General features: G+C 51.1%; 5 protein-coding genes across 5 annotated transcripts; 2 read left to right on the forward strand and 3 right to left on the reverse strand.

Moving 5' to 3' along the window:
• Positions 1-255: 255 nt before the first annotated feature.
• Positions 256-1,475, reverse strand: N7446_006725 (TDA10 family protein; the record flags this gene model as incomplete). Its single annotated transcript, XM_058515472.1, has 5 exons — positions 256-410; positions 477-592; positions 642-665; positions 727-1,229; positions 1,326-1,475. The coding sequence occupies 5 exons, from the start codon at positions 1,473-1,475 to the stop codon at positions 256-258; spliced, it is 948 nt and encodes a 315-aa protein (XP_058372650.1).
• Positions 1,476-2,246: 771 nt separating this feature from the next.
• On the forward strand, positions 2,247-5,112 carry mfp (putative peroxisomal multifunctional beta-oxidation protein (MFP); the record flags this gene model as incomplete). The annotated part of the gene is made up of 4 exons (XM_058515473.1): positions 2,247-2,402; positions 2,452-2,679; positions 2,737-2,935; positions 2,990-5,112. 4 exons carry the CDS (start codon positions 2,247-2,249, stop codon positions 5,110-5,112), a joined length of 2,706 nt encoding a protein of 901 aa, XP_058372651.1.
• An 872-nt stretch (positions 5,113-5,984) lies between these two features.
• On the forward strand, positions 5,985-7,598 carry N7446_006727 (uncharacterized protein; the record flags this gene model as incomplete). The annotated part of the gene is made up of 3 exons (XM_058515474.1): positions 5,985-6,652; positions 6,708-7,179; positions 7,242-7,598. The coding sequence occupies 3 exons, from the start codon at positions 5,985-5,987 to the stop codon at positions 7,596-7,598; spliced, it is 1,497 nt and encodes a 498-aa protein (XP_058372652.1).
• Positions 7,599-7,972: 374 nt separating this feature from the next.
• N7446_006728 (E3 ubiquitin-protein ligase) lies at positions 7,973-10,330 on the reverse strand (the record flags this gene model as incomplete). Its single annotated transcript, XM_058515475.1, has 1 exon — positions 7,973-10,330. One exon carries the CDS (start codon positions 10,328-10,330, stop codon positions 7,973-7,975), a length of 2,358 nt encoding a protein of 785 aa, XP_058372653.1.
• A 488-nt stretch (positions 10,331-10,818) lies between these two features.
• N7446_006729 (uncharacterized protein) lies at positions 10,819-12,788 on the reverse strand (the record flags this gene model as incomplete). The annotated part of the gene is made up of 7 exons (XM_058515476.1): positions 10,819-11,134; positions 11,181-11,234; positions 11,280-11,345; positions 11,392-11,581; positions 11,696-12,423; positions 12,474-12,607; positions 12,660-12,788. 7 exons carry the CDS (start codon positions 12,786-12,788, stop codon positions 10,819-10,821), a joined length of 1,617 nt encoding a protein of 538 aa, XP_058372654.1.
• Between the last annotated feature and the right edge of the window lie 677 nt (positions 12,789-13,465).

Raw genomic sequence — 13,465 nt, forward strand, 5'->3', positions numbered from 1 at the left:
AACGCTGGTACGGTTATACATATAGGTTGCTTTCATGGCTGCGCATTGAAGACCAAGATGTGTGTTTCTGTTTTGATATATATGCTGAATAAATACAGCTGCTGACTCCCATTAAATGCTCCAGGTGCTCAAAAACAAAATTCTGTAAATTCTGTTCTATATTTTCAGCTGTACGGAGTATATGTACAACTTCATTCCTATAAGTTATACGCAGTGTTCAACTTAAGATATTTTGTCTTCTAAATCAGTCCCGTATCAAATCTTGATAACCTCTTGCACTCTCCTGTTCCGGTTGACTACGAGACGAAGCTGTCTACCTTGCCAATCAGAGCCCGACGTAGAGCTGTGCGAAGCAGGCTTGAACGCGCCTTCACGGAGAGTCTCGGTGAAGAGTTCATAGGATGGATAATCTATGCGTGTTAGTATAATTCCATGTACTTGCCAACGCTCAATCGGCTCCAAGCGTTTATACATACAGCCGTCCACAAAGTGGTTGACTTGTTCCTCAGTCATTCCAGTACCTTTGGCAGCACGAAGAGTGCGCTCCTGTTCCTGGCGCCACTCGTAAACGAAGCGGGGGTCTTCGGCGTCACTGGAGAATGTCAGTATTCAAAAATCAAAATTAAGCAGATGGCAGATACATATGAATCAATGCATCCAACTTGCTGTTGATGAAACATGTTAGCAATTTTTTAAATCGCGCAACTTCCAATTGAGAAAACCCACTCTGTCAAGATATCATATTTCTTCAAGGCATCATTGACAGCTTTCACATCTTCAAGCTTGACATGACCCAACCTCCCATTATAATCACCAGACTCCTTTTGACGCACAGCGGCCTCCCATTTCGTGCGTAAGGTTTGGTCATCCCACGCCCGAAATCCGACACACCAACCCTCGAAGATCACGACCTTTACTTTATCCTGACCCTCTTCATTGACCACTTTCCATTGTGCCTTGGGCACACGATCACCCTGGCCCTCGAAAGCAGACTTATCGTACTGCGGGATAGCAGTGGGCTGCTCAGCAGCCAGCGAAGCAAAGACCTCCTCACCCAACGTAAGGTCGTGAGTAGAGGGCTGACCACGATGCTGCAAAAGCGGGTTGGTAGGATGCGCCTGGGCCAGAGCAACCTGATCGGCGTGCGTGAGGTAGATATCGTCCAACGACAACGTCACGACGGAGAGAGAATACGGCGCTGAACGGAGAGTGTCGTTGAGAGCGGACACCTGCAGATGAGGTTAGAACCGACTAGGTAGAGCTTTTTTGGCCGAGGGACCTAAACAGAAATCCCGAGGCATAAAAAACCGACCGGACCGACTTACCAACACAGTCTTGCCGGCACCCTGCACGCCATTGAGACCTATGAAGAATGGCGGGGTAGACTTGCCGCGGTGTCGCTCGGTGTGGACGCGCAGGCGTTCGAGGAGGAAGGGGATGCAGTGCTGCGACTTGTCGTCTATGATTTCAGGCATTTTGGAGTGGTTTAACTACCGACTGGCTTTCATGGCTGGTCTTTGTATCGGCTACGGTATGCGGGAACTCTCCCCCGATCGGCCGAGTGAGGAATCTGGGGTGCGCGGGGTATCAGTTCAGCCGCTACTTTTATCCATTGAATATATAAATATATAAGAGTGAGCATATAAGTATATAAGGCTGGAACTGTAGATACTCTGACTTATACACTTAGCTTGTACATCATTGTCGTACCTATTGAGGGCACATGGCAATGACGTCGGTCGTCACATGCCTCTATAGTACTCGGACCCGTGAAACCTTTTGACCTTCAGTATACAAGTAGTAATCTGTGAGTTAAGTTATAACTTAGTACAGAGTAGAGTAAAATAGATTTTACATCCACACTCTGTAGATCCCCCTATTTCAGTGGAAAGTGAATGCTTAGTCAAAGTATTGTCCCGTACTTACTACCTAGGTAAGTATACGGACGCCAGGCCGCCAGGCTGTTTACTCTATTGCAGTATAATGTTACTTCGTAGTTACATCATAAATCGCTAGATACATTCTGCGTATGTATATTTGTATATCACAATTGTATAGCATAACATTTACGTCGGCATGTGAATGTGGTAATCTGCCATGTAACAATACGCCTCGTTACGGTATGGGCCGAGGTCCAAACCAGCCGAGCTTGCTCAAGTGCGCTTTTAACCTCCTCCTCTTCTCCAGCTTTTCCCCTTCTTTTCTTGGTTCTATATTCTCCAACATATTCGGACAACACACACATCATGTCCGAGCTACGATTTGATAACCAAACGGTGGTCGTCACCGGTGCCGGTGGTGGTCTGGGGAAGGCGTATGCTCTCTTCTTCGCCTCAAGGGGCGCAAATATCGTCGTCAACGACCTCGGCGGCTCTCACAAGGGTGAGGGCAAGTCAGGCAAGGTATGTCTATCTCTCTCCAGCTGCACCGACAGGGACTGACGGTACATAGGCCGCAGATGATGTTGTCGAAGAGATCCGGGCGGCCGGCGGCAAGGCGGTCGCCAACTACGACAGTGTCGAGAACGGCGAAGCCATCATCGAGACCGCTATTAAGAACTTCGGCCGTATCGATATCCTCCTCAACAATGCTGGTATCCTGCGCGACATTAGCTTCAAGAACATGAAGGATGCCGACTGGGACCTGATCAACCGAGTTCACACCTACGGTGCATACAAGGTGAGAATCCGTGGATATAAAATACTGCTCATGTGACCGAAACTGATGCTCTATTAGTGTGCAAGAGCCGCATGGCCTCACTTCCGGAAGCAGAAGTTCGGCCGTGTCATCAACACTGCCTCGGCTGCTGGTCTCTTTGGTAGCTTCGGCCAGGCCAACTACTCTGCTGCCAAGCTCGGACAGGTTGGTTTCACTGAGACCCTGGCTAAGGAGGGTGCCAAGTACAACATTATTGCCAACGTTATTGCTCCCATCGGTAAGTTGATTGTCTAAGCTCGAACTAAAAACTGGAAAGCTAACTTTGAACTAGCTGCCAGCCGTATGACCGCAACTGTCATGCCCCCCGATGTCCTCGAGAACCTTAAGCCCGACTGGGTTGTCCCTCTGGTGGCTGCCCTAGTGCACTCATCTAACACCACCGAGACCGGTGGTATCTACGAAGTCGGTGGTGGACACGTTGCCAAGCTCCGCTGGGAGCGAGCCAAGGGTGCTCTGCTCAAGACCGACGACTCCCTGACCCCTGGTGCCATCGCACGCAAGTGGAACGATGTAAATGATTTCTCTAAGCCCGAATACCCCACTGGCCCTGCCGACTTCATGAGCTTCTTGGAGGACGGCCTGAAGATGCCCAGCGCTCCTGCTGGCGAGGAGCCCGACTTCAAGGGCCGTGTTGCCCTGGTCACTGGTGGTGGTGCGGGTCTCGGCCGCGCATACTGCTTGCAGTTCGCCAAGCTCGGTGCCTCTGTCGTTGTCAACGATCTCGTCGACCCCGAGCCTGTCGTCCAGGAGATCAAGGCTCTTGGCGGTAAGGCCGTTGGCAACAAGGCCAACTGCGAAGATGGTGACGCTGTTGTCAAGAGTGCCATCGATGCCTTTGGACGCATTGATATCCTGGTTAACAATGCCGGTATCCTGCGCGACAAGGCTTTCACCAACATGGACGACAACCTGTGGAACTCTGTTATCAATGTCCACCTTCGTGGTACCTACAAGGTGACCAAGGCCGCCTGGCCCTACTTCCTCAAGCAGAAGTACGGTCGTGTGGTCAACACTGCTAGCACCAGCGGTATCTACGGCAACTTCGGCCAGGCCAACTACGCTGCGGCCAAGCTTGGTATCCTCGGTCTCTCCCGCACTCTCGCTATGGAGGGTGCTAAGTACAACATCAAGGTCAACACCATTGCTCCTAACGCTGGTACTAACATGACCCGTACTATCATGCCTGAGGAGATGGTGCAGGCCTTCAAGCCTGACTACGTTGCTCCTCTCGTTGTCCTGCTGTGCTCTGACATGGCTCCTGAGCCCTCGACCAAGGGTCTATTTGAGTGTGGGAGCGGTTGGTTCGGCCGCACCCGCTGGCAGCGCTCCGGCGGTCACGGATTCCCCGTGGACGTCAAGCTAACCCCCGAGGAGGTTCTTCGCAACTGGAAGCAGATCACCAACTTTGAGGATGGCCGCGCTGACCACCCCGAGGATGGCCAGGCTGGCACCGAGAAGATCATGGCTAACATGTCCAACCGTGTGCACGGCGATGCCTCCAGCGAGAGCGACATCCTCAAGAACATTGAGAAGGCCAAGACTCTGTCCACCGAGGGTACTGCCTTCGACTACGAGGACCGCGATGTGATCCTCTACAACCTCAGCTTGGGTGCCAAGCGCACTGACTTATCCCTGGTTTACGAGAACAACGATCACTTCCAGGCTCTTCCCTCCTACGGTGTCGTTCCCTGGTTCAACACTGCTACTCCCTGGAACATGGACGACATTGTCAAGAACTTCTCCCCCATGATGCTGCTGCACGGCGAGCAGTACATGGAAGTCCGCAAGTTCCCCATCCCGACCACCGCCAACACCTTGACCTACCCCAAGCTCATCGACGTTGTCGACAAGGGCAACGCTGCCATCGTTGTGGCTGGTTTCACCACCAAGGATGCTAAGACCGGCGAGGACCTGTTCTACAACGAGTCTACCGTCTTTGTCCGCGGCAGTGGTGGCTTCGGTGGCTCTCCCAAGCCCACCGCTCCCCGCGCCAAGGCTGCCACGGCTGCGTACAAGGCGCCTCAGCGCCAGCCCGATGCCGTGATCGAGGAGAAGACCTCCGAGGACCAGGCTGCTCTGTACCGCCTGAACGGCGACCGCAACCCCCTCCACATCGACCCCGAGTTTAGCAAGGTCGGCGGCTTCAAGACCCCCATCCTGCACGGTTTGTGCTCTCTCGGTGTGTCCGGCAAGCACGTCTTCTCCAAGTTTGGTGCCTACAAGAACCTCAAGGTTCGCTTCGCTGGTGTTGTTCTGCCCGGTCAAACCCTCAAGACTGAGATGTGGAAGGAGGGCAACACCGTTCTCTTCCAGACCACCGTCGTCGAGACCGGCAAGCCCGCCATCACCGGAGCTGGTGCGGAGCTCCTGGAGGGCGCCAAGGCTAAGCTGTAGAGTACAAAATCTTTGGTTGAAGCGATATCCCCTGTTGGCATGCGAGCCGGATCTTTTGGAACAGATTGCTGCTTCTTGTTTGTATATACTACCTGTGTTTCTTTCCCTTGTTTTATTTTCATAATGAGATCAATGAGATCTATCTGAATTGCAATTACTCCGGAATTAGAGACCTTACAAGATCAATTCTCAGGAACCGGCATCCCCAACTTTGGATGGGAATGTACTTCACCTCGTTCCGCAGCCCAAATCACTAATAATATTGGCCATTTCGTGAAGGAATATTGAGAGACCCACGAAAGTGTACCGGAAAGAACTTACCATTATCTTATAAACCTCGCAATATCCTCCAAGGTTTCATCCCCACAGCAAACATGAAACAATGCAGCATCCCTGCTTTTACTCCAACTCCCCCTGAACAAATCTCAACAATTCCGTTTACCAGTTTCCCAAAAAGGTAACTTGGGGGCTGTCAAGATCGTCAGTCTCCAATGTCACAACGGCCCCCACGACCAGACCAGCCACTAATACTCAAACGGCGCCGAGTCCCTGGCGATCACCCCGATGTGGCATATGTGCTTAAAGCCTGTTAAGAGACGGGCTCCAATGGTTGACTCGCAACAGGGCCCGATGGCGGTGCTTGTTCCGATGTCCCTCGCCCTGGACTTTCCAGTGGGTCATCTGCACGGAGAGACTTCACTAGGGCTGACTGAAGGATTCCTTCAGTTGTATCAATGTTGGACCATATCCCGGATGTGACGAGAGATCATCATTCATTTGCTTCAGGTCTGGGATAGCAATCTCTATAAGAGGTGGCATCTTCTATTCCACTTTGTCCTTCATCCTGGCTATCTATCATCAAAGCACGAAAGATGCTTCCCTCTCTAGCCTTTACGGCTATTGCCCTCCTCCCAGCCGTCCAAGCAGCACCCTCAAACCACCTGCCCATCCACCACCCGAGCGGCATCTACAGACGCTGTGGTGCAGTCTCCAAATACTATAACCAACAAACCTCCGATTGGGACACGTACAAAACGGGCGACTGGCTCAACACCTGGTGGGACGACAATGGCGGTCTGATGTCCAACAGTTCAGCCGGGTTCGCCGGCGCCTTTGGTCAATGGGCAATGGGCAACCCGGACTGGTCATGCCGCGACGATGGCTCGGACTCGGACTGCGATCTGCAGCTCTGTGATAATCGAGTACTAAATGACCGGGGCGACGATATCCGTTCTACATACTACGTCTTGGAGTCTGTGAATCGTCTTCATACTTACTTTACTGGTATTGGAGAGGCGTTTACTACTACTGCGTTAGGAGCGGCGTTGTCAAAGGATTCTTGGGCTACGACCTTCTATAAGGATAAGGATGACAAAAGTGTGGGTGCCCTTAAGCAGGTGTTGACTCTGGTGACTACCATTGTCGGGGTTGGTGCCTCGTTTGCTGGGTTGGGCGGTGCTGCCGCTGGTGCCATTGCTGGTGCTGGCAATGCCCTCACCAATGGTGCTGTCGGTGCCGCGAACAGTGTCATGCCTGATCAGTACGTCCATCACTCTATTATCAAGTCCAAGCCACCGTATACTAACCCACCCCAGCACGGACGACACATTCCAAAAATCCGCCGACCTAGGCGGTATCCTCGGTAGCATAGTCGTCGACTCCCTGAAATCTTTCACGACAGCCAACAACCAACTAATGAGCGGCCAATCCTACAGCAACGCCGACATCCGCAGCTACCTATCTGGCGGAGCCTTCCTCGCCTACCCAGGCGTAGACAAGAACGCCGTCACAGACGCCATGACGAATATGCTAGTCGGTACTTCCATCAATCAGCTATACCGCACACAGAAGATCTTCATAATGGGCGGTGGTGCCTGTGGTGATAACCAGGGGATAGGCTCTGGTCCCCAGGAAGCAACTGTGTGCCGTGATGGCAAGGCTTGGTATCTGTATTATTGGCAGGAGAATGATGTTGTTTCGACTACATCGCACCAGTGGGGGTGGGTTGCTTCGCCACCTGGTGTAGACCAATTGGGTCAGAATGAGTATGAGGGTGTTAAAGTAGAAGTGAGATATACATGCAGATTTACCCACATACTGTACTTCAAGGGTTGCTAACATGACCATAGGATATCATCAACTCCTCTTTAGACGCCTACAAAGTCGCCGGGTACAACTACGACGCCAACACAGCCGCTAGCCGTGCATCAGATGCCATCTCCAGCGCCTGGGCTAGCCCCGGTTCACAGGGTGCGTCTTGGGAGGGTATATTCACTGTTCCGGTGTGTGATGTTGGCGCTGCTGTCGACTTCGACTACCAGGATAAGGAATACATCTTGCAGCCGTATGGCCATGATAGTCGTCCTGTTTGGTGTGGTCCTATTTGCAGTGGTGATGCTCAGAAGACGAAGGAATTTATTAGTGCTGCTAATATGGATGGGTTTAAGAGTCCTAAGCACTTGTGTAGTGCGGATCCGGGATATTGATATTAAGTATGTTTCTTCATGCTTGCACTTGGGTGAACGTTGTTTTGGTGTCTTTATCTTCCTCTTCGTGTCTTGTTCCGAACTTGACATTTAACTTACATTTACTCTTTCTACTTAAATGAGGGCTTTGCCTCAAGATCATGTATTAAAGAAAGTAAGGTCCGCGCTATATCGTATGAGCAGAGAAGATCCGCGTAACCAAAGCCGAAGAGAATGTCATCAATCATCAAGTCATCCAAGCCCCCCAAAGAAACACAACCGACGCCAAACTCTCCTGAGGGGAGAGTGAAAAAGCAACAGCGCCAAAGTCGCAACTTTAAATCCAAAATGAGAAAGCAATCTCAAAAATTCTTAAAACAAGGGAGAAAAAAGTCTCATTCTTCGTCGATCACGACGATGCGTTCCACGACCCAATCCACAAAAGCCTGACCCTCAATTTTCCACCGACCATGACACCATACATCAATAAGCCAGTAATCCCAAGGCTTCCTGGACGTTCCAAACTGCATATCCCACATCGAAGTCGAGGCGCGACGGTTAGCGGGACCATCTGCTGCAGCCGAAAGATCCTGGTTGATATTACGGAATCCAACAGCGGAAGCCGTGGCATTGTCAGTGCTAACTCCCTGACGAATCCGCCATTCCCGCTCGGCTTTCTCGCCTGCGCGGCGGGCGACGGCTTCTTCGTCTTCGGCTTGGTAGAGATTACATTTGGTGCATTCGGTACAGCGGGACCCGGGGTTAATCCGGAAGTGTTCGCAGAAGTGCTGGTAGCCTTCTGGTTCTTCGAACTCGTCATCATCTGAGATGTTGCCGCCTCGCTCGTCGTCAAAGGGGTTGGGGTTATCGCCGGGTCCGTCGTAGGCGCCGAGACCATGTGGATGCTGGGCGTTTTCACGTCCGGGTATGGACTGCCGGAGAGGTGGGCCTAACGCTTTGCGGCAGAGGTAGCACATAGAATAACCACAGACGCAGGTCAGCTTGTTGCAGCCTGAGGATTTGACGAAGGAAAGGCAGCAGCGGGGACAAGTGCGTTTTACGGCGGCGGTGCGAGCAGCCTCGACGGTGGCGCGTAAGTCTAGAAGCAGAGGCTCGTGACAGACGTGTGGATCTCGCCATGGTTTTTGGCAAGTCATGCAGCTAATGCGCAGACAAGAGGGGTTGACACAGTTGAATCGTTTGGGGCGCATTTTGAGACAGAGGGTACGTATAGAATTGCCGAAGACTGTTGTTACGGCAGCAGGGTCCAGAATGAGAAGAATGAGGACGGGTATCAAGAGGAGCGGGACAAGATCAAGGAGAAGGAGGGCCATTAAAATCGTAGGGATGATGCCGCCATCACGGCGGATACGCCAGCAGACACCACGGGATGAAGGGTGATAGACTGGATCGATTTCGGCATAGGAGCAGAACGGACATCGGATGAGCTTCAACTGAGACTTTAAAAGCGCTTCAGAGAAAAGCCGGTCCTCGAACTTGCGGTACGTTTCCACGCCAGCTGTATCGAGAAGAATGGCCTGTTGGACAATCTGGGGATGAAGACATCCGGCGCAGGACCCAACTGAAAGCGGCGCAAGACACTTCAAAGTAGAGCGCTCCAAGTCCACAGATTTGCCCCAGCCTTGCCCAAAGAGTGCTTCGTAGACCGTTCGTTGGATGCAGTGGTAGCATATAATATGAGTATCGGCCGAACATGTCGCGATCTGCTCGAATGTCACGTCGGCAAAGCAACACTCGCATTCGTACAGGGCATCAACAGCGTGAGCCTCTTTCTCATTCAACTCCGAAGCAAATCTAAAGTCCTTGTTCTCCTGCTCTTCGCGCTTCTGCCGTATCAAGGGGGCAAGCAGCATCTCATGGAGCTCACCATCCAGCTCACTGCATCCTGTTTCTCTCAGACCGGGAACCATCTCACCATCTGCACGACGATGCCAGACCATGAAGGGATGCTCCTCGCGATCTTTCTTTCTCCTAAAGGGGAGGAGACTGTTGATAGTCGCACGCCAGGTGCGGCGCGATAGATCCCGAAGCGTCGGCCGTGCCCGAGCATAGCTGTAATTCGCTTCGGCCAGCACGGCGTCGACAATACTCCTGCTTAGACTGTTGAATTCTTTGGTCAAGGCGATCCGCACGGTAGCCTTGTATTCATCAGACCGGAACCGCTCCTCGGGTGGCACGAGACCACGCTGGTCGGCGTCATTCCGAGTAATATCGTCGTCGGGATAGCCACAAGAACCTGTGCGAGCATTTCCATCTGCATCGGCTTCACTGTTCCCCTCGGGGATATTCCACCGCCCAGAAACCCATTTCTTCTTGTTCCTGAGTAGCTCCTCGACGCACACCTGCACCCGACTCTGACCATCAAAGTGCACCAGTAGCTCCCGGAATACTTCAACCTTCACATCAGGGAAGACGCGTACCAGAGTCTCAAGTGCCGTGTTGAGTTCCTCCTGCTCCCGCCTTTGTTCCTCAGTCTCACTGAGCGAGAGCTGGGCGGAGCCGCGGGACCGTGAACTGCCGAAAGGATTATTGCGTAGGGCTTCGAGGGTAATGGAATGATTTGAAGAAGAGGAAGTCTGGCTCACAGCAGCGGGTTTCCAGATACGGCTGGAGGAGGAGCTGGAGGAGGAGGTTGAACTTCGGTGTCGGGACTGAGCGGGTGAGCCGTCAGCGGGGTGTGGGGATGAGGCCGATGATCTGTAGAAGCTGGGGACCGGCAGCGAGAGCACCATGTTGGTATGTGCAGACGTCGCTACATGGTTGAGGGACTTTGTCTGCGCAGGGAGATTGGGGGAGAACCTGGAAGCCTGGAGAATGAAGGATTGTTACATAAGACTCGGCTCACATAGCTCCTTGGACGTGTTTATCTGCGTGTTTATGTTATTTCAGTCAATTTCTCTCGATTCTCTATTTCTTTTTCTAAAAATAATTATATACATGTTTTTGACGAGCCACAATGCTTGTCAAAACTTGAATCTCGTTCCTCTCTATGGATCTTCTCGACCGCCTCTGCTTGACCTTAAGTATGAAGGAATTTGGCTAGTTGCTCGCCTGAAATGGTATCATTTTATTGTACAATGTATTTCGATAATCTTGCAGAACTCCATATAAAGCTGGAAGATGCCCTGGTTACGACACAGGTGATTTCCCGACAAAAGTCGTCCCTCTCCTACTAAAAGTGGAATTCATATTCAGCGAATTGACAGACGTAGCAGAAGCTCTATCTCTTCTCCTCGTCCAATTTTCCTTCTATCCTCTTCTTTCCCTCCTCTTTCAATTTTTCATCATCTGCTCGCTTTAGACCAAGCTGTGGGATCAGCCAAGCAGACAAGAAGAAAGCAAGTGCTGCAAGCGATGCACCAATGATGAAGATAATGCGGAAGCCTTTTTGATACGCCGGGGTAAGAACATCACGCACGTGCTGTGCATCTTCTGCAGGTAGCTTTGAAAGATAATTTTGTGGACTGGAGAGGAGGGAACGGGACTGAGTCTCGTCAAGTTGAAGGACTGAGATGGACGAGGAGACGATGTTGTTGCTATACTTGTTAGCAAAACAAAAGACAGACTTGACGGGAAACTTACATGATAGTTCCCGCTATAGCAAGGCCAAGTGTGCCACCAAGATTGCGTACAAAGCTGTTCTTGTTAGCGATGAAATGCAAATATTGCAGGTATACTTACTTCCTGAAGGAGGTGACCACAGCCATGTCTCGCCTTTCGACACCAGCCTGGACGGCAATGAGAGCACTATAATGATCAGTCTGCGGCAAATAATTGTTTGAGGGCAACATACGGCTGCAGAGTGTTTCCAACTCCAACACCTGTGAGGATACCATATCCAATCTGCTTTCCCAGTCCCGAGTTCTGATCGAGTGTCGAGAAAAGCCCAAGCCCAGCAGCCCAGATGACCCATCCAAAGAGGATACATTCTCGATAGCGGCCAACCCAATGTACAATGAGGCCAGAACCGGTACTGCTGACAGCTGTATGCGGCGTTAGCAATGGGATTGAATGAGGAAAGCAGGTCCATACTCTGCATGAGTGTGATGGGTAGCAGCATTGCTGCAGCCTTCACCGTTGAGTATCCAAATACCAACTGATAGAAGGTGGGAATATAGTAGACTTGAACCAAAAGTTCCACCCATTGATAAACATAGTCAAACAGGCGCCGTTCACAATCTTGCCCCTGAAAATATGCATTGGAACAAGCGGCGTTGACGTTCCCTTCCACTGCCACGCAACAAAAGCAACAGAGATGGCGAATCCAACAACCAAAGTTGCAATAACATGAGCTGAGTTCCATGAGTATTCACCACCACCCCAAGTCAAACCAAGAAGCAGGACTGAGGTTCCCCCTAGAGCCAAAAGCGCACCGAAGAAATCGATCGCCTTCAGCTTGACTTTCCAGTCACCAGTAACCTTGCGAAGAGGCATGAAGAACAGAACCGCCAGGGTAGTCAAAGCTGTTAAAGGCAGATTGAGACGGAAGATCCATCGCCATGAGTCTTCCGATATCGAGGCTAATGCACCGCCGATGACAGGGCCTATGCCGTTGGCAATAGCAACCACGGCACCTAGGATACCTTGATATTTACCTCGTTCACGAAGTGGAACAACATCACTGACAATCATCTGTGCAACTGTCATAAGGCCGCCGCCGCCTACTCCAGTGAAAGCACGGAAGACGATCAATTGTGTGGCAGTCTGAGCAAGAGAGGCTGCTAGTGACCCGAAAAAGAAGATGGCCAGACCGACGAAGAGAACCAGCTTGCGAGACCAGATGTCAGAAAGTTTGCCATATAGTAACTGGAAACATGTTGATGTTCTACAGGAGTGTCAGTGTTGGCAAGCATCGACAACCATGGGAGAGCATACACGAAATAACCGCCCGATATCCACGAAGTTTGATCACTAGCTCCTAATGCATTCCCAATAATAGACAAACTGGCCGCCAGAGTTGTCTGGTCCATCAAAGCCAGTAAATCGACCGTGGAACATGCCAGGAAGATCTGGGTCGGCATTAGCTTAGTGGCCATATTGCTTCTTGCTGGGCACACTAACCGTGATGATGGTGCGCTTAGGCACATAATTAGTTTGCTCATTGAATTCAACATGGGCTCCATTCTTCTCAACCGCGGCATCCGCCTGGGGCGTGGATCGCCCTGAGTTGTTTGCAAGTACCCCTGCCATTGCGAGTAGAATGTGAAGGGATGGTGAACAGACTCCCTTTCCGAGGAACGCAGGACAAATAAAACAGGAAAAACAGAAGAAAACAGAAGAAATAAAAGATCTAAGCTAACTCAGCCAAATCAATATAATCTCAGCTTCGCAATTGCCGAAGGATCGGTTGAATCCGACCGATCGACAAAGCGAGCACCTTGACAGAAGATCTGCAGAAATTAGGGTTGGCAAACCTTCTCAAACGCTCTCAAGGTACCCGCCCCTTTCTATACTCGCGTGAATATCGAATCGGATATTTTCAATCAGCTAACCATTATTTATGCCAAGCAAAGCACATGCGAGAATGAATTTGCTTCCCTCTGAGGACCTTGCCAAATGCCCCTCTATACATACAAAGGACGAATAATCACGGTTTCTAGAACATTGCCGAGTAAGACGTCTCAAATACCAAAGGAAAACATGACGCAGCTCTGTTGATCATTCCGTTTTCAATTTGATATCCAATACCCGTGAAGAGAGCAGAAACAGAATCCGATCTACAATTGGCCGCAATGACATCTAGGAGCTTGCTCCACGCAGTTTCCTTGTTCCTAGCCTCAAATTTCCGGCGCATGCAGCTTCCACGTCTGACTGGCTCCGAAAGATATGCCCCTCATTTCTGAGTCGTGTGGCAGGACATTCACGAG

This window comes from Penicillium canescens (genome assembly GCF_028828765.1).
Source record: "Penicillium canescens strain IBT 15451 chromosome Unknown utg000004l_segment0_segment0, whole genome shotgun sequence".
Lineage (NCBI taxonomy): Eukaryota > Fungi > Ascomycota > Eurotiomycetes > Eurotiales > Aspergillaceae > Penicillium > Penicillium canescens.